Raw genomic sequence first — 23,540 nt, 5'->3', positions numbered from 1 at the left:
GTGCAAGGTTCCACCAGCCAGCTCTGCTGGCAGCTCCCTCCTTCACTGTATGGCCCTGAGACTTCTCAGACCTTAAACGCTGCCATTACGGAAAAAGTTAATGAGAAGTTAAGAAAGGAGCAATGAGCACTTGCAGTTAAGTCCCCAGACACTGCACAGAGTCTTTCGATCTCAGCCTCAACATGCTTTCTTAGTAAAGCCAGACAAATGAAGAAAAAAACTTCATAAAAATAGGGAGTGGCCATTGCAGCCCGTGTCTACGTTTTACTGTTTATTCCTGATTTAGGAGCTGTGTTATCTTTATATTGCCAGATCCTCAACATAAGTATGCCTCTTCCTCTCTCTCCTGGCACATGTCAAAGAATAAAGTATGCTTAATAATTGGCTAACAATTCAAACAGGTAAAGGTATCATGGGATGCTTTTCTGTGTGGGGCTGTCTGATCACATTTGTAGTTCCATCCTGCATTAAGAAGGGAAGTTTTCCCTTTCCATTTGGCACTGTCTTCCACAATTTATATGTCGTAAAGTGTGAAAGGCAAGCCTATGAGGATTTGGCAGCTTATCTGAGAAAAAAATGGGATCATCCGTGTAGCAAAAATGAACCAATAGTGTTAGGTGGGCTAGTAAGCCTCACTCAGGCGCTGGCTACAAGCCTCCAGAGCTCTGGCATTCAGCCCAGCCCAACACCCAGTAAAACCTGCCTCTGGCCCTGCAGACCCTGCCGGCAAGGCCATGGCCACAGGACTGTGAGGCAGCCAGCAACCTGCAGTGCTTGCCTAGGCTCAACTGCAGCAGATTCAACGGTCACTTGCTTCGCTTACCTGGCACAGATGTGCTGCTATGTGTATTTACACATATATAAATGAAGCCCCAGGGTTTGGTAGATGGATCTATGCAGAAAAACTTATGTTTGGAAAGTTGCACACTGGGGACCTCTTTAGTTAGTGTTTATTAAAATAACAGGCAAGGGACAGTGGAGCTTGTCTGCTAACTCCCTTCTCTGCATTAAATAGCGTGGTGTTTGTACCGTGCCTAGTCCTGTGTCCTAGTCCCATTATTCTTTCCACAGCCTCTCTCCCGGAACGTAGGATTTATTAGCACCCATTTTACAAAAGCTTTTGCTGCTCATTACAGAAAAAATAAAATTATGTAGCTGGGAAAAAAATCCACTACCACAAATCTTGATCTAAGACAGTCAGTCATTGTCTGAGTTCCACTGTGAAGCTCTTAGCTGTTCTCACACTCTCCTCCTGTTTTAATTAGATGTTGATCTATTGTCAGCTAACTTCCATCACCTCCAAACTGCTGGAAATGCCAAACATAAATAAAAGCAATACAGCATAAACTAAAAATCAACCAAACCCCATGACTTTATGATTAAATTAATTTCCAGATTTCTGTGCACTGTTCACAACTTACAACCAAGTACTTCTTGCTTACTCAGGCTGTTGAAAGCAGACAGCACAGGACAAATGCAGTAAGAACTGGCACAGGACCTGGGGAAAAAAAATCCCCAAGACTCTTCGTGCAGGGATGCCTGTGATGCCACCTTTCCTCTAAGTCTCTGTGAGACACAATAGGAAAGGAACAGCATGACCTCCACATTCAGAAAGACCATCTAAAGAAAGGCTATTTTAAAGTAACAGGTTCTTAGTGCTTTTTTAGCAGGTCTCCGAAACACAGAGCCAATGGCTAGTTAAAAATGTCAAGCTGTAGCATATTTCCCACTTCTAGCCTCCAAAAGAATTTCAACACACAGATCAGTGACTGCTCTTCTCCTACACCCAAATATCACAAAACGTTTCTCCTACGCAAGTCAGCAACAGACCATTTTCAGATGCTTCTCCATCTGGGGCATCCAGAGGCGTCACCTACCTGCCACAACTCCAGCAACGTACACAAAGCTGATCCTCGCAGCTCCATGCACCATTTCCAGGGGAATCCCAACCAAGAGCTGAAGGACAACATTGAGTCCAAGGTGTTCTATCCTGCGGCAAGGAAAAACAACAGTTGTCCTCTTTTCTAACTCTTTGTCTCCCTTTTCTACCCTTGAGATAGAGATATCTTGGAAAGGAAATCAAGCGGCACCTGCTTCGTAAAAGTAGATTGTAACACTGGGTTCAGGAACAATGGTTCCTGAAAAAATCAGACTGAGAGCTGTGATGTTTCTTCCCTCCTTGCTGCTTTTTCATTATCTTTTTCATATCACCCAGGTCCCTTCAGCCAAAGACCACATAGCATGTTTGGTTCTTAGTGAAACTTTTTTTTTTCTTTTTTCTTCTTTTTATTTTTTTTCTCTGTTTGTTTGTTTGAAGTTAAATGACTTGTCCAAAAAAGCAGCAAGATGGCAGCAGAGCCTGGAATAGAAGCTAGAACTTGACCTGCCCCTTTCCTCTCCCCTCCTAATGAAACAGCCTTTCCCTGCACATGTTACACTGCCATGATGGGGAGAGGATATTAAATCAAGAGCACGGTAAGCCTAGCTGTCCCAAGAGAGCTGCCGTTTCCTTGTGACATGTAATGCCACTTCACTGTTTGTGCTATTTGACCCTCACCCTTTACACTATGCCTACTCCAATATGATCATAGAATCAGAGAATCACATAGGTTGGAAAAGACTTTTGAGATCAAGTCCCACCATAATACCAGCACTCCCAAGGCCACCACTGAACCATGTCCCTAAGCACCACATCTACGTGCATTTTAAATACCTCCAGGGTGGTGAATTCCACCATCTCCCTGGGCAGCCTGTTCCAATGCTTCACCACCCTTTCCATGAAGAAATTTTTCTTAATATCCAATCTAAACCTCCCTAGTGCAAGTTGAGGCATTTCTTCTTGTCCTGTTGCTTGTAATCTGGGAGAAGTGACCGACCCCCACCTGTCTACAGCCTCCTTTCAGGTAGTTGAAGAGAGCAATAATAAGGTACCCCCCGAGCCTCCTTTTCTCCAGGCTAAACGCCCCCAGTTCCCTCAGCCGTTCCTCAGAAGACTTGTGCTCCAGACCCTTCCCCAGCTTTGCTGGCCTTTCTCTGAACACGCTCCAGCACCTCAACATCTTTCTTCTAGCAAGGGACCCAAAACTGAACACAGGATTTGAGATGCGGCCTCACCAGTGCCAAGTACAGAGGGATGATCGCTGCCCTGGTCCTGCTGGCCACGCTGTTTCAGATACAAGCCAGGATGCTACTGGCCTTCTTGGCCACCTGGGCACACTGCTGGCCCACGTTCAGCTGGCCATCAACCAGCACCCCCAGGTCCTTTTCCTCCAGGCAGCTGATCATGGTCAGAATGGGAAGCAGAGGGCATTTTTATCTCTGGTTAGGTGCCTAGTGAGACACAAGGTGCATTCACTGAAGCTCTTTATTCACTGACCCTTGTTCCCATCACAGTCAACAGCAAAACTCCTGAACAAGATGGGAAAAGCTGGGCTGAGATTAGACTTGTAGAAAATCCTGCTGTTCACATTGTGCAGGACCACTTCCAACCTAGAGGCAGAGAGTGGGACAGCCAAGATGTACATATTTGATAAAGACTCCACTGCAGCAGTTTTCTCCTATGCTCAATCAATAGTTTCAAACTCAGTTCTTTGTTGCTCTAATCAACAGTACTTAACAAAACCGTCTCACCACTTTTCAAAGCTTTATACAAATATTTACTCGTGCCTTTGCCATCTGCAGGATCTTCCAGTGAGGTAACAACAGCGCCAGGCCCCTGAACTGTGCTAGTGTCTGACATTTACCCTGGGGTCACAGGGCTGTGACCTTGCTGAATGGCAACTTCACACTGCACCCAGGGGTACACTGTTTTGTGCATGAAGAGCGCCTGAGTCCGCTTGAAAAGCAGGTGGACCTAAACCACACAGCAGTACTCTTAACACAGAAGGCTAGCATCTTTTGGGGGAAAGCAGCTAATGCACTGAAAATCTACATCCTATTTTACAAAAAAAGGATTGCTCGCAGACAGACACTACCAATCTTTGGTTTATATGCATTTTCCCTGTTTTGGTCTTTGTGTTACCATAGCAATTTCCCATATACATCAGAGAAAACCACTGATGGTGAGATGCAGTAATGACAGAACAGTCTCACAAATAAGAATTTAAAGTTGGACCAGAAAAAACTGCTAGAAATGATACTGCAGGAAACAGTCCTTTCCAGATATCTTAATAGGTTTGTTTCCACTGAATTTCTCTACAAGGATAAATTTCTCTCCTGTATGAGATGCTCAGCATGCAATTTGTCATCATGGGAAACCACTGCATGTAACTTGAGGGTTATTTTATTACCTTGCTCAAGACTTTTGAAGCCACTGGACATGGGCATATTTTTGTACTTGTTCTGATCCCACACGTTCACAGAACTTTGGAACAACCAGCAATGGTCAAACCGAGATCACAGAAGAGTCAAAGCTTCCAAGTGCCCTTTTACAGAGAGGAGGAAAGCAGCTTTGGCTGGCACACAGTCAACGTCATGAGGCGGCACCTGACATTTTCACACAAAGCACTGGGTCTTATTTTTCAAAGGAAGCTTTTGTAAGAGCTCAGCAAAGTTTATCCTAGACTCTAAAGTGACTGCTCTGATTCACAGCTGTTCTTAAAAAGACTTTCCAGGAGCAATCCCATTCACTTCTCCTCCCCATCACGCTAAGAGCTTTGAAGGCTCCACAGTCAATAAGCACCCATAAAATACAATTAGCCTTTGCCAGTGCTGAATGCGTCATTCTTGAAATGACAATTTCATTGATTTATTAAAGACTTTCTCCTTCGCTGAGACCCAACAAATGGGACTGAGCATCAATGCAAGTCATTAGTTATGGCAGTGTTGCAAATGCGTGGGCCCCAAATAATTAACGTCTGCTTTCCATGAAAGCAGAAGGGCAGAATTTACAACTTTGCCTGCCTTTTCAGCCCTTGACAAAGCTTCCTCCATCAGGACCAACACACACTCCATGCATTTTTGGAATCTTTCTAGAGGCACAGCCAGCCAAGCCTTAGCAACTGCTGTCTTCTTGGACACCTTCCGGCTGTCACTTGCTCTTCAAAAAAACCGACTGAGCGCACTAAATTAAGGCGCAGTCCACATTACCATTTTAAAGTCTCAGCTGGAAGCAGGATAACAATAGATCCCATGGCATTGTGTTGGCCTCTCATTTGAAAATGAGAGGAGAATGATGGGCTTCTACTAACAAACCTTATTACCTTTCCAAGATTTATCTGTTCTCCTGATATGAAAAGAGCTTAACACTCAGAAGTTAGCAATAAAGAAACATTTAGCCAAACTCCAGATACTTCAGATAAATCATGGGGTTTATTGCTCCAGCGGGACTCTCCATTGTTTTGAAGGCTATGTAGCTAAAGAACCTGGAATCCATCACAAAAATGATGAGTCTCCTGCACACCACCTTCCCCACTGTTCATCCCTCTGAGCCAGCTGCGGATGTGAAATAAACCTGAGATATTTTTCAGCCAGCAAGTGTGAAGAATGCCAGAGTACTGCCTGCTACAGGAAAGGGTGACCTTGCACAGGTTAGGAAAGCATGTCACAGGTGATACAGGAAGATATTTAAGGGCTGCAAAAATTGCCCTTGTGCAGGTGCTTTTCTTCAAATGTATCCCAAAGCAATCTGTGGTTACGTAAGTGATAAGTAGAACACCACCACCATCAGAAGAAAAACCCACATAAAAATTAGCTAACAGTCAAAATCAAGTGTTTGTTCCTTTTACAAGCCCAGTTTCCCCCATGTCCTCAGTGATGGAAATTTCCAGTTCTCATTTTACGTAACTAGCTTCACATCTAAGCCCAATAGTCTCCATTTGCAGATTGAAACCTATATACAATGGACTTTTTGGAAGGATTTAGCACAGCATACAGATGCTGCCATGTTCAGCAGTTTCATCTATAAATCTTTTCCTACTCTCCCCTTGGGTGGAGTCTGTTCTTCCCACAGTTTTTATCCAGAGATCTGGGGCACATCTTGTGCTTAGGGGCAATCACACGCCAACTTATTCCACAGCAGAGAAGAGACGTCAGCGTATCTTCCATCAGAGATGTGGAAAAAGGAAAAGATCAACTTGATTTTTTTGGCCTTTCATAGAACATTGCCTGATGGTAATATAGGCTTTCTATTTAAGAGAAAGGGTCTTTATCCAGCTTCAAACTATAAACTACTGCTAAAAAGCTGGTTGCTGTGATTTTTCAATGACAGAATTAAAGAAAATTGCAATTATCTGCCAGGAATGTGTGAAGATAATGATCTGAGAAACTACTCAGAGGGGGTAGAGTGCTTTGTACAGGGATGAACTTTCTTGTGGCACTCACTCATCACCATGGCATCACAAACATCACACAATTAAGTCTCTTTGAGTCCTGGGGGGACTAGTACAGTTAAGCAGCACAGAGTTAGAATCCCCACACCTTGTATTCTCTTCCCAAGTCTGCTACATACCTCCCATGGGATGAAGGAGGATTCATTTTACTGTGCACCTTCATTTTGCATTTTGCATTAGATGGACCATTCTCTGTCCATCTGGTCAGTCGAGATATTCAACTCTTCAGGAACACTGGTGTTTGTGCAATGTGTACAAAATGGGAGTTCAATCTTGACTCAGGCTTCTAGGCATTATCTCAGTCCCTACAGAAGGGACAACGATACTAAGTGATGACATACCATAGGCACAGGGAATTTAATTGACTTTTCCAACCTCAACTAGGAAGTCTAGCAAGAATACACCATGTAGCTTCTAAATACCAGTCTAGCATCTTTGCAGACTTGTTCTACCACTTGCACAGCTCCTCTAGAGGAACATTGAGCTTTGATACGGTGAGTTTTAGGAAGCACACACTGGGAAGTGCACAATAAGAAGAAAGTGTGGTCCCAATACTGCTGGGGAGAAGAGCAGCGTCTTTTAAGATCCTTATGTTGCCTCCTCCCTTCAGAGAGCTGCGAAGGTTTCCCCCTCACTGACCAGAACTCCACAACATCTTCAGATTCTTGCAAGCAATTTAGAATGGATTTTTAAAAGCTTACTTCTGAGCTAAATCTGTCACTTCATCCTCCTCCTTCTCTCTGGGGAACCTTAACTGGGGGGAATCTCCGCAGCTTGTAAGTACTCACCCTGCATGCATGAATATGTAGGTTAGGTACCTCCAAGCCTGAGCACGGAGCTGAGGATGGTAAAGCAATGTGTTCTTCAGGTATAAGGGGTGGCTGACTTGCAGCACAAACCTGTCTAATACCACTCCGTTGTAAAGAAAAAAGGCAACCTAGAAGAGCAGGGAGAGTCCTTGGTTAGCAATGCTTTCCCTCACTGAAAAGCACTTTGTAGCTCAAAGTCATGGAGAAAAAGAGTCAAATGTACAATAATTTTTCTTCCATTTGACAGCTTCACATAGCATTAAAGCTCCCTGTTTTGAGGAACCTGCAACACATTGGTATAAGTCTATATGCAGCTTTCTGTAACAGATCAGCCACTGAGTCAGAGGAACTCAGCACCCTACTGATAGTAAGTACCATATCATATCCTTCTCTGTGCTTATTTGAGCACATTACTCAGCAACTGTGCAAAGATCTCATTTGGGCAACAGATGAACAGGTCAGAATATTTAACCTTTTCCGTCCTTTTTCTCTCCACTCACAGAACAGAGGTAACCATATATGAATTTTTCTTCTAATTCCATTACTTGAATTACCTGTTTCCCTAGAACTGTCCAGATTTTCACTCCTCAAAAAGTTTTGCTAGTTTTCCAAATTCTGTAGTTTCATCTACAAATTGTATCAATGACTAATAACCATGCTTGGAGACAGACAGGATCACAGTCTCCATTTACACACAGACATACAGGTAAGCCAAAATCATTATCAGCTTCATGCTTGTCCTTGTTTGGGTCTAAAGGAGTCCCACTCTAGCCCTCGTTCATGTCCCAGCAAAGCCTTTGGCAGGGTAAGGTGGGTTCCCAGAGAGAGGATAAGGTACTTGCCTCTACAATAGTGATGGTAATCATGAACCAGGGCGGAGGGCAGCAGGTATAGCTGTCGTAGTACCACTTGCGATCTATCTCTCGTGGCAGGGTTTCATAGGCAACGTGCCGGATCAGCCTCTGCGAAAGGCTCAGCCCCGTTTCCTCCAGCAGCGCCTTGCTGCACAGCCTCCTGTTCCCCTGAAGGATGGCTTGGCGGAAACTATTTGACCTTTTGTTGCTCATCTGGGTAAAAAGAAAAGGAAGAAACCATGAGGACAAAGCAAGGTCTGGCACAACCATCCAGGAAGATTAGTGCCAGTCTGGCAGCACCAGATCCAGGCAGGCAGGAGAATCACCACCAGGCTGGAGCTTTAGGAACCAAGTCTCAGAATGATCACAGGGTGACCTACGTGGGGTGCAAGGAAAACCAGTACCACAGTCTGCTGTGATGATGCCCATAAACGAGGTCAGGGCAGAACTCTGGCAAGGCACAGCAGAGGTGGCTGATGCACCTGGCTGAGCCCTCTGGCCCATTCTCCAGCCTTCCATCCACTGTCTTCCTCACTGGTTATCACGATCCACATTCCCATGTCGTCCTTCCCTCAGCTCCTGCTCTGTCACACTTCCTTGCACCTGCCAGCTCGTGGGGCAGAAAATTTCTTCAATGTAGCAGCAGGTACATTAACAGCATCTAACCCTTGTGTTCTGATCGTTGTTGGCAGGAGCTGGCTCAGGGCAAAGAAAATATCCTTTTGTGTAAAACAAAACTGCATGAGGAACAGCAACAAAACAACAAACAAAATCGGTGTACAGGCTGTTCTTAGCTGCTGTAAACTTACAAGAGAAGATAATTTCTTTTAAAACAGTTATCCTCAGAGGGGGCAGGTTTTGAGATAGTGCAGGCTTTGGAGGATACAGATAATGTGTATATACATTACCATCTGACATGCATAGAATTAGCTGTCTATCTTTTTGAACATACACTTTCTCAATTTGGATGCATAATTAAAGCAATTGCACTTGTAAATTAGGCAGATGGAATTTTACACTAAGCCTGCTTGGGGAAAAAAAACAACAAAAAAAAAACAAAAAAAAAACCAAGCAGAAAAAACCCCAAACAACCAGGTCTGAAAGAGCTTGCTCCAAGATTTGGATAATTGCTCATTAGCCCTGATGTCAAACAAACTTACTGCATTAGAGTCCCTGTCTGTACTGGCTGAATCTTTGGCAGGAAGGCATAAAAGGCTAACTATGCATAAAGACCGCTGCAGGGGGAGCATTTTACAGTAAAAGGCAGCAAAGCAAAAGTGACAGCCTGGTCCTTCCTCTGAAGGAACCGCCAACTGATCTCAGAAACCACCGGCATCTTCAGTCTCCCGGAACCAAGTAAGAGATGACAGTCAACAGCGTTGGCTTCCAGTTGTGTTGGATCACACTGGTTTCGGCTGATATCCCAAAGACAGCAAAGCCCAGAGCTTGTGCGCTCAGTGCCCAGGCAGCCGAGTAATTGTTCCAAGCTGGACCAAGCTGCTTAAAACACAGTAATCACTGCAGGGAGCCACCTCCTATTAATCACTGGAGGAAGGCAAAGGGGCCATCTGAGGTGATGGCACTGCAACCCATTCTCCCAGCAGCTGCCCATTCCTCCTTAGCCTTCCCCTTGCAGCCTGTCCCTCTGATGCAGAAATTCACTGACATGAGCAACAGTGACAGGCGATTGATCCATTTCAGGTTTTTTAGAACTGGCAAAAAAATTGTTGCCATTCTTTTTGAGTTGTTTTAGTAAGAAACGGGTCTACCCTAAAATCTCTCTCTCCTTTCTTGGTATTTCTCCTTTGCTGTCTCTTTCATTCACTCATTCATAAAACACTTGTAAAAGAACACCTCTGGCAAAAGAAGCAGAAAAGGCAAAGAAGAAGAAAAAAAAAAATTTCTTCCAGTTTTCTCAAGTCTATCATCCACAAGCTTTTATCTAAAGCAAGGGAAGATGAGGGGAAAAAAATCATTGGTGATCTTCTGCTGCATTAAGAAATCCTGCTTATATTGAAAGACAGTATTTTCATAGAGGAACATCCACCGGTGTAAGGCTTTCCTTAGCATTTGTGAGATGCTTTTTGGTAGGTGACAGACATACCTCTGTTTCAAAAGGTAGCTTTAGCCACCTAATGACCTCACTTTGTCCACAGAAGAAAACTTTGTTCCAGGCTTGTTTAGAGCAGCCTGTCAGAGATGTACTGTATGTTCTCCTTCACAGAGTTCATCCTGTTCTCTCCTCTCTGGCTTTGCTCCTCTTGTGGACAAGAATAAATCCAGACTGAAACCATAAATTTGCCTGCTACATATGAAGATACTGGACAGCTGACTGAAGCTGCCGATCAGCTTATTCTAATTAGTGATACATGTGATTTTCCTGCCTACCACAAAACAGTGGAAAACACAAACGTTTCCAGAGTCAGAGAAAACCATCATTGTAGTTCAGCATCAAGTGCTGACCACCCTCAGAAGATGATCACCTCATCTCTGCAGAGATGGGCAGGAAACTCCAAAGGCTGCCGACATTCATGTCTGTGCTAGGCTCATAACAGAAATTTCCTTGCATTTGTTCGGCAGAGGATCCTAATGCAGGCACCACTGAACCCGCTTGTTATTGCTGAGCATTGCAAAAAGGATCTGGCTCAGTTCAATCACCCGAATTCAGCACAGCCCCATCAGTCCAGTGCCTGCTCTGCATTACTGCTAATGCTGCCCAAAGAGCCCAAATAACACCCAGGGCAGTGCAAATTCATCAGCATGATGTTTCTGAAGGCGTTCCTCAACAGACTAAAAACAAAACAGAAGGGAAAGGTTGTCTTGGTTTTATTAAGAGTGGGATATTGCAGCATCACTGTGGAAGCTGCACCTCAGATGAACAAAGTATCTGGCTCTCCTGGGGAGGTGGGAAGCTGGACCTCACAACACTAAGTGATTTGCCCAAGGCCATACACTAGAGTTAGAAGAATCTAAGTTGCACAATTTCTCTTATCACTAGGCTGCACTGCTTTCAAGTCCTTCTGTTCAGCAGAAAGCTCTGCCTTCCTCCTCCAACAGAGAAAAATCAACCACAGGATCTTCCACACCCCACATAGAGGCTAAAATGGAAACTCATGACAATGTGAGTTCCTCCAAGGAATGATGAAAAACACTCACAGCTTTGTTCTCTCAACTACCTGTTCTCACACCCCATTATTTTTACAAGTTGTTCCATATTGGTTGTTTCTGGCCACACCTGGATGATAAAATGCCAAGAGTTATTTAAACTGGTAATGATAGGAAAGCAGTAAATGTTGATATCACAAGAGCAAGGGGAGCCTTTGAGCAAAACGCTAATAGCTCTCCTGGAGCACACGTGACTGCTGGAGAAAGACATCGTATGCCTCAACACACAGAAGATTCTTTCTACACAGTGGAAGGCATTGCCCATTGTTAGCCTCTCTGACCAACAGGTGTGGATGTATCACATCAACCACACCTGTAAGTAGCAAGCACAGCCTCCTCCTCCTAGTTGATTTTTGGTAGACCTCCCCAGAATCTGAGAGGTATGCACAGAAAAATATAAAAATGGATTAAGAGTTTCCAGAGTATGTCAATACAAACAATAGCAAATGCCTGAGAAACCATTTATAGCTAACTCAGATATCAGATCATGAGATCAAAGTGTTCAGAGGTGGAAATTACCCCTGAATTCAGCTTCTTAGGTGGCTGGAATCCTGTCTCAGGAAAAAGGATCTACTGGGTATTCAATTTCATCAGCTCTTAGCAAAAAGACAAGAAAACTGCCTGCAAATTAAATGCAGCAGGTTGTGAACTGCTGCAGTCTTGCAGAACATATGGAGATATCCAGCACCAAGTGTTTTCTTCCCAGATTGTGACAAACCAGCAGACTCCTTGGAAGGAACATGACTAGCAAGGAGCAAGATATCCCCTGCATCCACCAACAGCAGTAGGTGCTGTGTCAATGGGAGCCAGACTTCAATTTACCCAGAAAATTAAAAGCTTTTGGTACCCGTAATTACAACTGTAACTCTTCAGAGCTCTTTCCACTAACTAAACCTCCTGCCACCTCAGGCAGGGACATCAAAATATTTGTCAGGCCTCCTTCAGAGCAGAGGGTATGGAAAGAAGGCCCAGGTTCCCTCTAAATGCTTTAGTTTTGGCATGGTTTTACCCCCAGGTGGGGCAGGGACACACAGTGCTAGGAGCATACCACTACCCACTAAGATGTGGATGGTTGGATGTACTGAGCACCTGTTAAAATTAGGCCTCTCAGTAAGAAGACCTGCTGGTCCCCACCTGCAGTCATTGCCCATCACACCAACGGGGAAATGATCTCCAAAGAGGCAGCACAGCTGACTGCCAGGGCTCAAGCAAACACAGCAGTCCTGGGCCTAGTCACCCAACTCCACAGCCTTTGGATCATGCTATTAATCTCAAACTAGGAGGTGATGGGCATCAGGAGAGACAGAGGATTAAGCCACTACTGCTGCTCTCACCAGCTCTTGATGAGAAGCCTATTTTGTTCCTCACACCGACTTTGGAAGACTCGCGTCTTCCCAAACAGACAGTCTCGCATATGGTCACAATTTGCTAACTTGATTTTGGAATTACATAATATTGGTATTTATGAGCCAAGTATTTAATCATCAGCCAAAAGAACACTGGAGCCATTGTGGGCCTGCACATTATTACAGCTCCAGAAGCTAAGGGCAACCTATCCCACTTCATGCAATTGATCTGGGTCTTCTTTAATGAGCATGATATTAAAGCTGCAGGCAGATGGGTAAAGCAAACAGTATGTGCAGAGTGAAGGCAGCAGTGGGGAACAACACATTCCCTTAGTCCTTCATGCCTGCGGAAAGTTACTGTGTAGAGAGAAAGAAATTTCCCTTGCAAAACAGCCAAGCTGACATGACTGGTAACCATGCACTGCCACCTCTGCCCTTTGGTATTACCATACCAAAACAAAACAAGGCTTAGAGCTACAGCTCTGCTCAAAGGATGGGTTTGATGCATCTGCCAGAAAGGAAAATTCTTTCCTACTTAGACATGAACCTGTCTTCAGCATTGAAAATGTCAAAATTTAGGATAAGAGTCCTTACTGTCTAGCATGGGACAGTGCCAAACCTCGGTAAGGTACAAAGCCCTGCCTTTTTTCAGCATGTGTGCCAAACTAGGACTAGTCTCAGATAATCTGCAGCTTGCAATGGAAACTGTCCGTTCCCACCAGCACACCAATTTCTTTGTGTTTCTTGGCTACCTGCACTACTGTTGCTGCCTGAGACAATCAATAGCCAAGTCATGTAGCATTTCCCCATCTCCAGTTTCATAGCTTGTGTGGGGCACAGCACCCTTTTTATGGTTTTTATTCAGCCTCGCTCAGGAGGTTTTGAAAAACATGGATTTCTGCCCGTTACGTATTGGCATCTCTGAGGCTGGTCTACGGCTATTTTTAAACACATACAACACTGTGACAGGCCATGCATTCAGCTCTCCAGCTCTGATCCTCCAAGACACAGAACACTAAATCAGAAGTTAACACAAGCTTTTTAAAAGCCTCTGTCAGCTCCAGTTTTATAACCCACTTTACTTACAAATGCAGCCTCTCCAATCAATTTTGCTTTCAACATTCACATTTATTTCCTTCCCTCACTCCGCACTTTTACAAAATGCTAATATGGGTAAAGACAGCTTCTCCCAAAACGCATAGCTCAGCATCAAGTTCATCTGTCACAGATGTTCACGTTCTTTGAGCCAACCTGGTAGCCCTTTTCCAAACAGTATCAAATGGGGAAAAAAAGCAAATATCAACATCCTGCTTTGCTCTGACAAAGCAGTGGTTTGCTGTGGGGATTCAAGAAAAGTTAAAGGCAGGAGAGACCAAGTATTCCCTGCTCAAGGTTTTGTCTGGACTCCTATTAAATGTGCCAGGCTTTGACTTTCCAGCACTTCCATTAGCAAAGGTAAATCACATTCAGATTTCAAGGTTAATTGCAATAACTCTGCTTGCAGGACAAGACTAACATTGTGGTTCAAATAACATTGTGTCAAAGCACAGCACGTTTGACACTTCAAAACCCCAGCACCTGTTCCATCTTTCGTTGGTGCTGGGACGATTCCACAACTTGAAATGCATCCATATTTAATTTTCTGAAGCAAAAATTTTTGAAGATATCTTTATAATATTTACCACTCATGTATTTTAGATACATACACAATTAAAACATTTAACCTGACATTGTGCTTCTCAAGTTTCAACTGTACATGATTGTACAGGATGGAAACTTATATGCTAAGTTCCACTTTAATCAGCATAATAATTATTTCCTAGACTAGTTCCTTTGGAAGAAAGTTCTCTCTGCTGCTGCTATGTATAGCCAGTATCTAATGGACTCAGATCAATGTACAAGCTGAACACACTCCAAAAGCAGCTCTTGCATCCCAGTTATTAAATTTCAAGATACTCACCTGGCCCTCTGATGGCTTTTTTCCCCCCTCAGGAGATGCACGTGGCTCTTGGAACATCAAAAATCACCAGTTCTCTCCAAAATGGGAAGGAAAACAACATGAAAGTAGTGTGAGGCACATTTGTCAGGAAGGGTATCCAGCTCTTGGAAATGCTCCCTGGAGTAAGAACTTTGTACCTCAGTGAGGGCTTTAATACACTGAGAGGTAAGAGATGGGTAAGTACATAATCACGTGACCACTCTCATCTATCGTTTGAGAAAGTTTCCTCCTCATTCATAATAGCATAATATTAGATCAAATACTGAAGTAAGACATTTTCAAACATTTCTTAAATTAAAGACTTATGATTATACCTCTGAATAAAGGCCAGGAAGAAAGCTCAGGAATCCTATACTTTCAGCCAAGACAATGAATCAAGGACAAAAGGAGGACTTAAAGGGGTGTCCCACTGGATGCTGAAGGATGTCCCAGAGGACTCCAGAGGGGAGTCCTCTTGATGTTTGGCAGAGGATCTGACCTGGTTCAAAAGCACAGCTAATTGGAAGCACACAGGGGAAGAAACTGAGCTACAAAGCCTGGAGTTTGGCCTGCAACAAACCTTTCCAGATTAGCAACAGTGAGAACAAAATGACAAATGCCAGACAAAACCACTAGAACTGAGGTCCTGAGTTATTCTGTAATAGCCTTTTAAGCTTAAAATGCTCCCTAGAAAGTAAACAAGGATTTAGCAGGAAGAGGGGATATTCATTGTCTTGCCTTAGGATTCCCCTGAGAATTGGAGATTTAAGCTTTATCACTTACCTTCCCAGTGACTCAGGTAATAAAGAATTATATAAAGTTCCTGCAAAGCCTTGCTCACCTAAGCGTTCTGTGCAGGCTGTCAGCTGGTTCAGTAAAGGACACACAAAGACACTGGAAGTGGAATTTATAGCTACTTTATGACTGTGCTATGAAGTACTTCTAAGTACCATTAAAAAAAACCTCAAACAAACCATGGTTTAAAGGGCCTCTCTCACCTACCACACACCACCCCCCGCAAGAATACAGTATGTAACTTCCTAAAAGCTCACCTCCACAAAGATAACAGAGCCATCCTGGTGCTGTCACATACACACTCACAAGGCCAAAAGATAAAATTCAATGTTTTCTCTACAAAAAAGTTGCCCTTCCTCCTAGCTACAGCTCTTCTTTCACTGTTTCCCCTCATTTCAGTTCAAGCCAGGTTGGAGGTATCGTAAGTAAAAATTTAACCATTGCAAGCACTGAAAGGGCAAAGGCAAGAGTTACCTTTCAAAGCAAAAAGGATGGCCATGAAAAAAAAATCTATGGGCACACACAGCGTCCCCACAAGGGAGCACAACGAAGCCTTGCTTTTATCACTGAAGTGGCTAATAAGAATAAATGGCTTCCAGCCACGCATTATTGAAAAATGTCTTAAGAAAAACATAAGCAGCTTTTGAAACCTTAGAAAGCAATGGGAAAACAGGCTGGAGCTAGAGCAAGAGGGCATAGGGAGATAACGGAACAGCAGCATCACCTTGCAGAAGTGGTCCTTCTGACATGGCTGACTATTGCCTACTAAATCCTGTGCCCAGCTGGAGGTATGTCCCACCTCTGCTCTGTTAAGATAGAACAACACGTTGGAGAGTTTGGTGAAAGTCCTTTCACAGACCCAGACAATGTGAACTTTTCATGTGGTAACTACTGATCCGGAGGGTGTGCTTGCTTTCTCTGATACCTCTGCAAAAGTAAAACCCTTAAGTCAGAGAAGGTGCTTTAATGCCCCTTTTATGGCATAAGTGGCCAGCAGGAAATCTGCAAAACAATTGCAAAATACGTATGACTGAAAAAACACCAAAAACAAAAGAAAAAAACCCAAACACATTCTCACAGATGGAAGAGCTTAGCAGCCTCCAAGACAACATGTATTTTAATGGCTACCAGCCCACGTGCTGTACCTTTCACAAAGCAAAGGGAAAAGTACTGTGGAGCCCAGAGAGAAAACTGCCATCCTGCTATGGAACATGGCTGCTAATTCCTAGTTGCATAGGTCAGTTTAAAATCTCATTAAATTCCATTGGCTCTTTAAAGAAAAAGAGCTAAAAAAACTCACCGCCTACTTCCTATTACAGTTGATAGGCTGAAACAGCCTCAAGTGAACCCAATTTAATGACGCCACCAATGGCATTTTAGAGGTTTTGTCCTTACCAAATTTCAAATAAGTTGTCCAGAAGGCAAAGTTCCCAACACAACTTCATTAAATCAAAGCATGCTAATTCTACACCCACAGGGCTTCAACTCAGGGCTATGCAAAGGCATCAGCTTGTTTTAAGCACATGCTTAAGTTTAATCATTCTTAAATTGAGTGCATCTTTAAGTATGTTTCTATACAGCATTACAGACTCTTACAAGTCTACAAAAGTGTTAAAACTAGAGGGGAAATTCATTATTTTGCTATATTTTTTCTACAGAATAAGCCACACAGTAAGTTCCTATACAGAGATGAAGCTGTAAAGCGCAAGTCAAAGCCTCCATTGAACCAGGTCATTTCCCACTAAAAACATTACAAGGACCCATTTTGGACTCTGTTTTTTGTTTTGGATTGTGACACAGTCCCAAAGTATTTTATCACATCAAACACCTACACAGATCACCCTGCCCAGGACAGGATCTAGCATCTGAGTCTTAACCTGTGTATTTCCACAGCATCCACAAGCATAGACAGACCATAAGACTCTGAGTAGTCACTTAATCTCCTTCACCTCCTATATTTTATCTTGCTTTTATGACTCCAACAATATTTTTACATAATGACTTCGAACATCCAGCTCGACAGCATATAGCACAATGTTAGCCTTCCACCAACAGCTAATCATGTTCCAGACTCTTAAATGAAGAAACTAATGGAAAGATACCTTCCTCTCACCTTCTCTGATGGCCAACAGATCTGTTTATCAGTCACTCATGAGGAGGAAGAGCAGAGGCTGCAGATTTCTTAGCCTGCATCTGCAGTTTTGTTCCTTTACTTGAAGAGGCAGGATTTGCACTCTGGCAGCACACTGAGAAAGCCAGAGAGGAAATCACAAAAACTAAAGGAAATCTTTCTCTGGAGGGTAAAGTGTGCTGGCGCCAGCAAAGTTTGGATTAGGGTGACCTGATTATTGTTACACACTGCTTAAAAAAACACGTGGTGTTCAGTGAAAATGATGTAGAATTAGTCTGTCCCTAAGAAGCCAGCAAGGCCAGAGAAAGCAAGGTGGGTGTTAACTCTTCATCAGGAAAACAAAGGCTGTGCATTTAATTAGCTAATACATTTTGTTCACTACTGAGATGCAGCATCAGCTTCAAGTTACTACAAAGCTACAGCTAAACATTTCTGTTGGAAGCAGTAGTGTTTTGTTTTTCCCAAGTCACATGAAGTCTGTCTCAGAGCTTACTAATTCCTCCCAAACATACTGAAATACCGTTACCTTCGGGGAACAGCATCTGTCCTCAGCTCTCCTAAAAGACACAACTCCTCAAGAAAATGCTCATCAGAGAGCTGGTTCCCCAGCACCTGGCTCTTCTTCCACTGGAGAACTGCCATTGACTTTACCAAAACTGTGAACCCCAAAAGAGATGCAACCTCCTTCTCTCTGCTGGAGAAACAGACCCATGAGGCATAGACAGGCTTCCACAAGTTTCACAATGAGTCTTCTGCAAAGCCAGGAATGAAACTTAGGTCCACCTGACTTCCAATCCTGCCCTTTGAATGTGAAATCCATAGCAGGGGCAGAGAGACCTTCAGTGTGCACTAGGGGCACCTCCCAGGATAGTGCCAGTGTTGGAATGGGGGGCAGCCACCCTCCCTTCCCCTCAGGTCCTCCTGCCCCATGCTGGCAGGTCCAATATGGACCACACTGAATGCACTGAGGTCAGCTTTTACCACACATTTGGTTCAGAAGTGATCTGTAGAGTTGCACTGGCAGAGAAATTTCTTGGGCTGCAGAATGGATTTTGCTTCAGTGCCAGTATAACCTGTGATTTACTTTTCTAGCAAAAGCTGCTTTATTAAACATGAGGTTCTGTAAAACTTTTCCTTGCCCAGAGCAAGGCTAGGAGTTACCTACCTGATTTTCATAACAAGAGAATATAGGCTACCTCCACAGCCTGAACTGGCTCCATATTGCCCTTCCATCAAGCAAAGTAATGTCTCAGAAGCTTGATTGTACCCCCTTGCCTCTGCTCGCGTGTCCAAAGAGAAGCACATCAAGAATGTGAGGAGGTGGTAATGCCACAATCTAGCTTGTCCAAAGCAATAATCCACATTCTCAGGCAGATAATACAAGAAAGGTTTAGCCAGAGAATAAGAGACTGAGTCTCTCCAGGGCATTACTGGTCTGCTTTTTAGCCCTGTTACAGTTCATGGGATATTATGCGAAGTAGTTCAGGACTGCCAGCAGCAGCTGCTGTTCAGCAAGGATCCTGGCAAATAACATCTCAACTATGATTACCTCCTGGCTTGTCTCCTCTCTAAAAGTAGCAAAGTTAGTTAAACAGCTTTGTTCATTTATCCTCCTGTGGCCTATGCTGTTCATAGCCGGAATTTTCACTGTGCATTTTTAGCATCTCTCTTCACAATGTGGAAAAGCAACCAGGCAACAGAAATTCACAACACTTCTCCACCTGTACAGGAAACACTTCTGTTATTCTGCGCTGTCTCAGACACAGGATAAAAAAAATCCCACCTGAAACTGCTTTCTACCACTCTTGCAAGCCCTAGCATAGAAACAGAAATGGGTATGAATGCAGCATTGTGTTTTACAACTACATGAGATGAATCTCATACATACAGAGGAGATATAATTCCCAATGAGTTGCCTATCTGATATTTTTCAGCCCTTTCCATCTGCAGATCATACCAGGAATCTACAGCTTCCCTGAATTTATTCATCACTGAAATTATTTATGGAGTGATTTCTAGGGTCTATTCTCATCCCGTAAAACTTTCAGTTTCAGAAGTTTAAGTTGCTTTGCCAAGTTGAGAGTTGAGAACAGGCATACGTTTTGTGTGGGTCTCCTTATTAAGGTGAGAAGTCCTAGAATTACATTTTTCGTGCATCTAGAAGCTCATAACACCCTTTGGACATCAGAGGGTAACAAGCTTTGCTCAATAGCAGTTCTTTACTTGGGGATCACAGTGTGTGAGAGAGCAGGCAGAGTTCTTGGTGATCGTAATGATGTTGGAGCATATGGGTGCGAGCATTTTTTATAGCCCTCTCTGGGACATACAATGCCCTGGAGGAAACAGTGTCAACACTATTGCTCTGTGAGGTTTATGGTCTGTATTGCCTTCTGGAAGTAACAATTTCATGGAGTTACAGCTGCTTCTGCGGTCACTAATAGCACCTCTCTGCATTAGACTCTAGTAAGTATCCAAGCACCTTACAGAATAACCAGCATCACATTCTGTCACACTTCCAGAGAACCCAGCAAAGATCAAGGGTTAAACAAGGCTGAAAAAGAAGACCCTTCCTGCTTGATTTTTATCAACATTAGCAAAGTTGAGAGAAAAAACAGAGAGGGTATCATATGCCAGGAATTGACCATTGAAGACAGAGTTCTCTTGATGCCCAGGGGTTAAACCCTACTTCCTGCTGCGTTCTGTGAAAAAGCACATGCTTGTACTGGTTTGGCTGGAATAGAGTTAATGTTTTTCATAGTAGCTGGAGCAGGCAGCTCATCAGCTCCTTCCATCCCTATGCTCGGAAACAAACCAAATGAGCTGCTTGTGACACACACACACACAGAGAGGAGTCTCCTTCCTTCCACACATCTGCTTTGACAACTTCACTGTACTGCATCTTTGATACCAGCCCTGCTCCTCCCCTCAAGGCCTCTTGCGTGGCCAGAGCTTCATCAATGCAATTTTATCTCTTGCTCAAAGTTTCAGTATCTTGGACACATTTGGGAGGCCATGAGATTCTCTGATCATGTCAGAATACTCGTTTATGAATACTGATGGGGAAAAGGAAAACCACACACACAGCCATGCTTGTAAAACCTCTGTAGATCTAGTAAAAGGTTAGCCTTTCCCTTTCCCACATCCAGCACCATCATTTTTGGGAGCAGATCAATTCTTGCTAAGCTACTGAAACAAATTAACCTGAGCAAAAAGCAAAGACAACTGATGATTACCAGGCACAAGCATGCACTTAAACACCACCACACATAGTTTCCAAGACTGACAGCTATAAAGTGAAGGAAATAACGAATTTCACAGTGATTCTTTGTCAACTGTGCTGTTTCTTTCCATCAGGAAGTTCAAAAGGCAGGTTTGGGAGGAGGAAACTAGGGAAAAGAGAAGGTGCCCTAAAAAGTTTGGATGTTGAAAATCAATAGCAACTAGAGGAGGAGTGAGAAGACAGATGCCACTTTTAAGTAGTTTAACGTTCCGGCATTTACATTGCCTATTGATTAGAAAGCACAAAAAAATGCAGATCAGGATAGAGAGACTGATGACAGAAAAATCAATGGCTTCTTTACAGGAATCATTCAACAGTAGTGAAGGAAATTTGCCATTTTGCAGATATCACATCAGGTGGGTGTGAGCTGGTGTGATCTACTCCCAAAGGAGGAGAATGTCCAAGCCTTTCACCTTGCACCTGCCTCTCATTAGCTTGTGCTGCTCCTGAGCTCAGTGGAGCAAGGAGAGAGGAAAAAGTCCAGTTCTATTCCTGAGCCTGTTGCCAATGTGCTGGCTGGCCCTAGGTCATCATTTCTGTAAAAGAAATTAGATGATACCCCTTCGTGCTACCTAACTGTTGTGCAGCTCAATCAGTTAATGCTTGCATGGTACTTTGAATACACCAAACTGTAGAACAAGCAGCCTTACCATAAATACACAGCTGATCACAGAGTACCACTGGCCATACCGTTCATTAAGTTGGAGCTGAGGAAAACCTCACACCCACTGTGATCTATTTAATAGTTGCTACATCTGTTTTTCTGTGTACCTAAATACATGCAAAGGGCTAAATACAGCAGATCTATGTCATTGCATCTTCACCTTCACATCGCCCACGGTCTGACTGAAGCTGTGACCTGGATCCTTGACAGCTGTGCCGTTACCATACTTTTTTGATTAATGTGAAGACAGAAGAAATGGAAGACACTTTCTTTCTAAACCAAGAACACATGGATGAGTGACCATGACAAATGGAGGGATCAGATCCCCATGTTGACTGCAGGAATACAACAGAGACGCAAATGATTATACTCTGCATCAAGAACGCATCCAGCTTTCCAGCAAAACCTTAGAGATGTCGCTGACTTTCATTACTTACTGACTTTGTCACTTAGGTTTCTCTTACTGCTGCACTCAATCTGCTGGGACTCAGGTGTGGAATGATAGAGCAAGAACAGGATAAAGCCCCTGGAATGGCCACTATTCAAGATACCTATCCTGCAAACATTTCTAGGCCACCCTGGGCATCTAACAACACATGTCTACATCTGTGTTGACTCACCAAACTGCCTTGACAAGAAATGGAGAGATCCCTCCACTAATTGACTCATTAGTATAAAGAGGCATCCAGATCATTACTCGCACAGTCAGAGACATCTCACCTGGGATAAAATGAACATGACCTAGAAACACTTTATCCCTGTTTCTGTTGATGCCTACAGCAGTGCAATATGACTCTACCCAGCAAGTCAACACAACGTTATCTATATATTTTCGTCTGGAAGTGATGAAATTTCTAGATAAAACAGGAGACATCCAGACTGACAGAGCTCTGCTTGCAAACAAACGGCTCCTTATGACAGCTACCAACTGATACTGAGAGTAAAAGCCTCTAAATTAGCAGCAGTCATTACTTCATGCTCCTCTTAAAACAGCTCCCACAGTTTCTTCCCATGCAAATTTGTTTCCCTAGAAAAATCAGCAGCAACTTGACTCTTGGCTTGAGAGTTCAGTCACCACTGAATGCTTCAGCAAGCCCATACAGAATGTGATGCAAGGACACAGCAAATGCTGGTGTTGATAGGGAGGGAGAGAGACTGTCCCTCAACAGCCAATATTTGTAGCAGAGCCAAGGACTGACAGGCCCTGCCAGCCACAGCACTCACCAGGTTGACGAAGTCCTGGTAGCAGATCCTCCCCTCAGAGTTGCTGTCTGCCAATGCCAGCAAGACCTCCAGCTTGTGGGGGTCCAACTCCGAGCCGTGTCTCTGGAGAAGGGAGCGAAACTTCTCAGTGCTAATGTAGCCGGTGTTGTCAGGATCGAACTGGGATAGGAGGGGAAAGAGCCAGAATTAACCATTCCATGTTACACACAACTCTGCCTTCCTATGCATTCATCACCCACTGCACAACCACAGGGACTCCAGGGGCTGCTCTAGGCTTTCATGACACATTGCCCTTCAGTCATCCCGTCTCCAGCTTCCTTTCACTGCCCAGGCTCTGCAAAGTGCCCTGCTGCAGAGCAGAGTGAATCCAGGCATCATCATGCACACCACTGTCCGGGCTCCACCCAAACTTCAGCTAAGTCAGCTCCCTTCACCTTCCTTAACCCTGCATCATCATTTCTCTTGGCTATTTTTTACATCACTCTACCTGGACTATCAAGCAAACCAGAGATGCCATCTGTAGAGATAAAACATACTGAAAACAGTTTTACTCCTGTATTTCCTAACACAATTGCAACACAGGAATATGCCATCCTCAAGCCCTTTCTGTGCTCAGTGTTTCCGACAGTCACTTTTCCAGATCACCTCTACATAGGCCTTCAAAATGGTAAGTGCTTTCACTGCTGAAGAGCTCCCTATTTTAACATGGATTGGAAAGAAAGCCTTTGGACGGGGAGCAGAGCAGACGAACATTATGTCAAATTAAAAGTGACAAGGCAGCCATATGCCATTTTCAGAACGTACACCAGAGTCATTAGAAGGGAAGTCCCAGATGAGATTTGGAGGGAATCCCACTCTGACCAAAAACCGTTTTCCCTCAGACTGTGGTTGATCTCCAAAAAACGCCACTGACCTAAAAAACACAGCTTTGCAAGGCTGTTCAGACTTATGACTGCTTCCTTACA

At 43.7% G+C, this 23,540-nt stretch overlaps 1 protein-coding gene across 6 annotated transcripts in view; it reads right to left on the bottom strand.

Annotated features, from left to right (window-relative positions):
• The window catches only part of RHBDL3 (rhomboid like 3), a 74,671-nt gene that overhangs the window by 13,785 nt on the left and 37,346 nt on the right, over positions 1 to 23,540 (bottom strand). For 5 of the 6 annotated variants that reach the window (XM_040581941.1, XM_040581943.1, XM_040581944.1 and 2 more), the window contains 4 exons: positions 22,576 to 22,734; positions 7,981 to 8,205; positions 7,118 to 7,266; positions 1,878 to 1,990 (listed from right to left, as the gene is read on the bottom strand). In XM_040581941.1, coding sequence (XP_040437875.1) covers positions 1,878 to 1,990; positions 7,118 to 7,266; positions 7,981 to 8,205; positions 22,576 to 22,734 — 646 coding nt within the window. Of the gene's footprint in view, positions 1 to 1,877; positions 1,991 to 7,117; positions 7,267 to 7,980; positions 8,206 to 14,463; positions 15,435 to 22,575; positions 22,735 to 23,540 lie in introns of those variants that run through there. The other variant, XM_040581946.1, reaches the window with a different exon arrangement.

Source organism: Falco naumanni, chromosome 1 (assembly GCF_017639655.2).
Source record: "Falco naumanni isolate bFalNau1 chromosome 1, bFalNau1.pat, whole genome shotgun sequence".
Taxonomy (NCBI): Eukaryota; Metazoa; Chordata; class Aves; order Falconiformes; family Falconidae; genus Falco; species Falco naumanni.
Note: the sequence above shows the minus strand (reverse complement) of the source record. Positions and strands in the feature narration are given on the sequence as shown.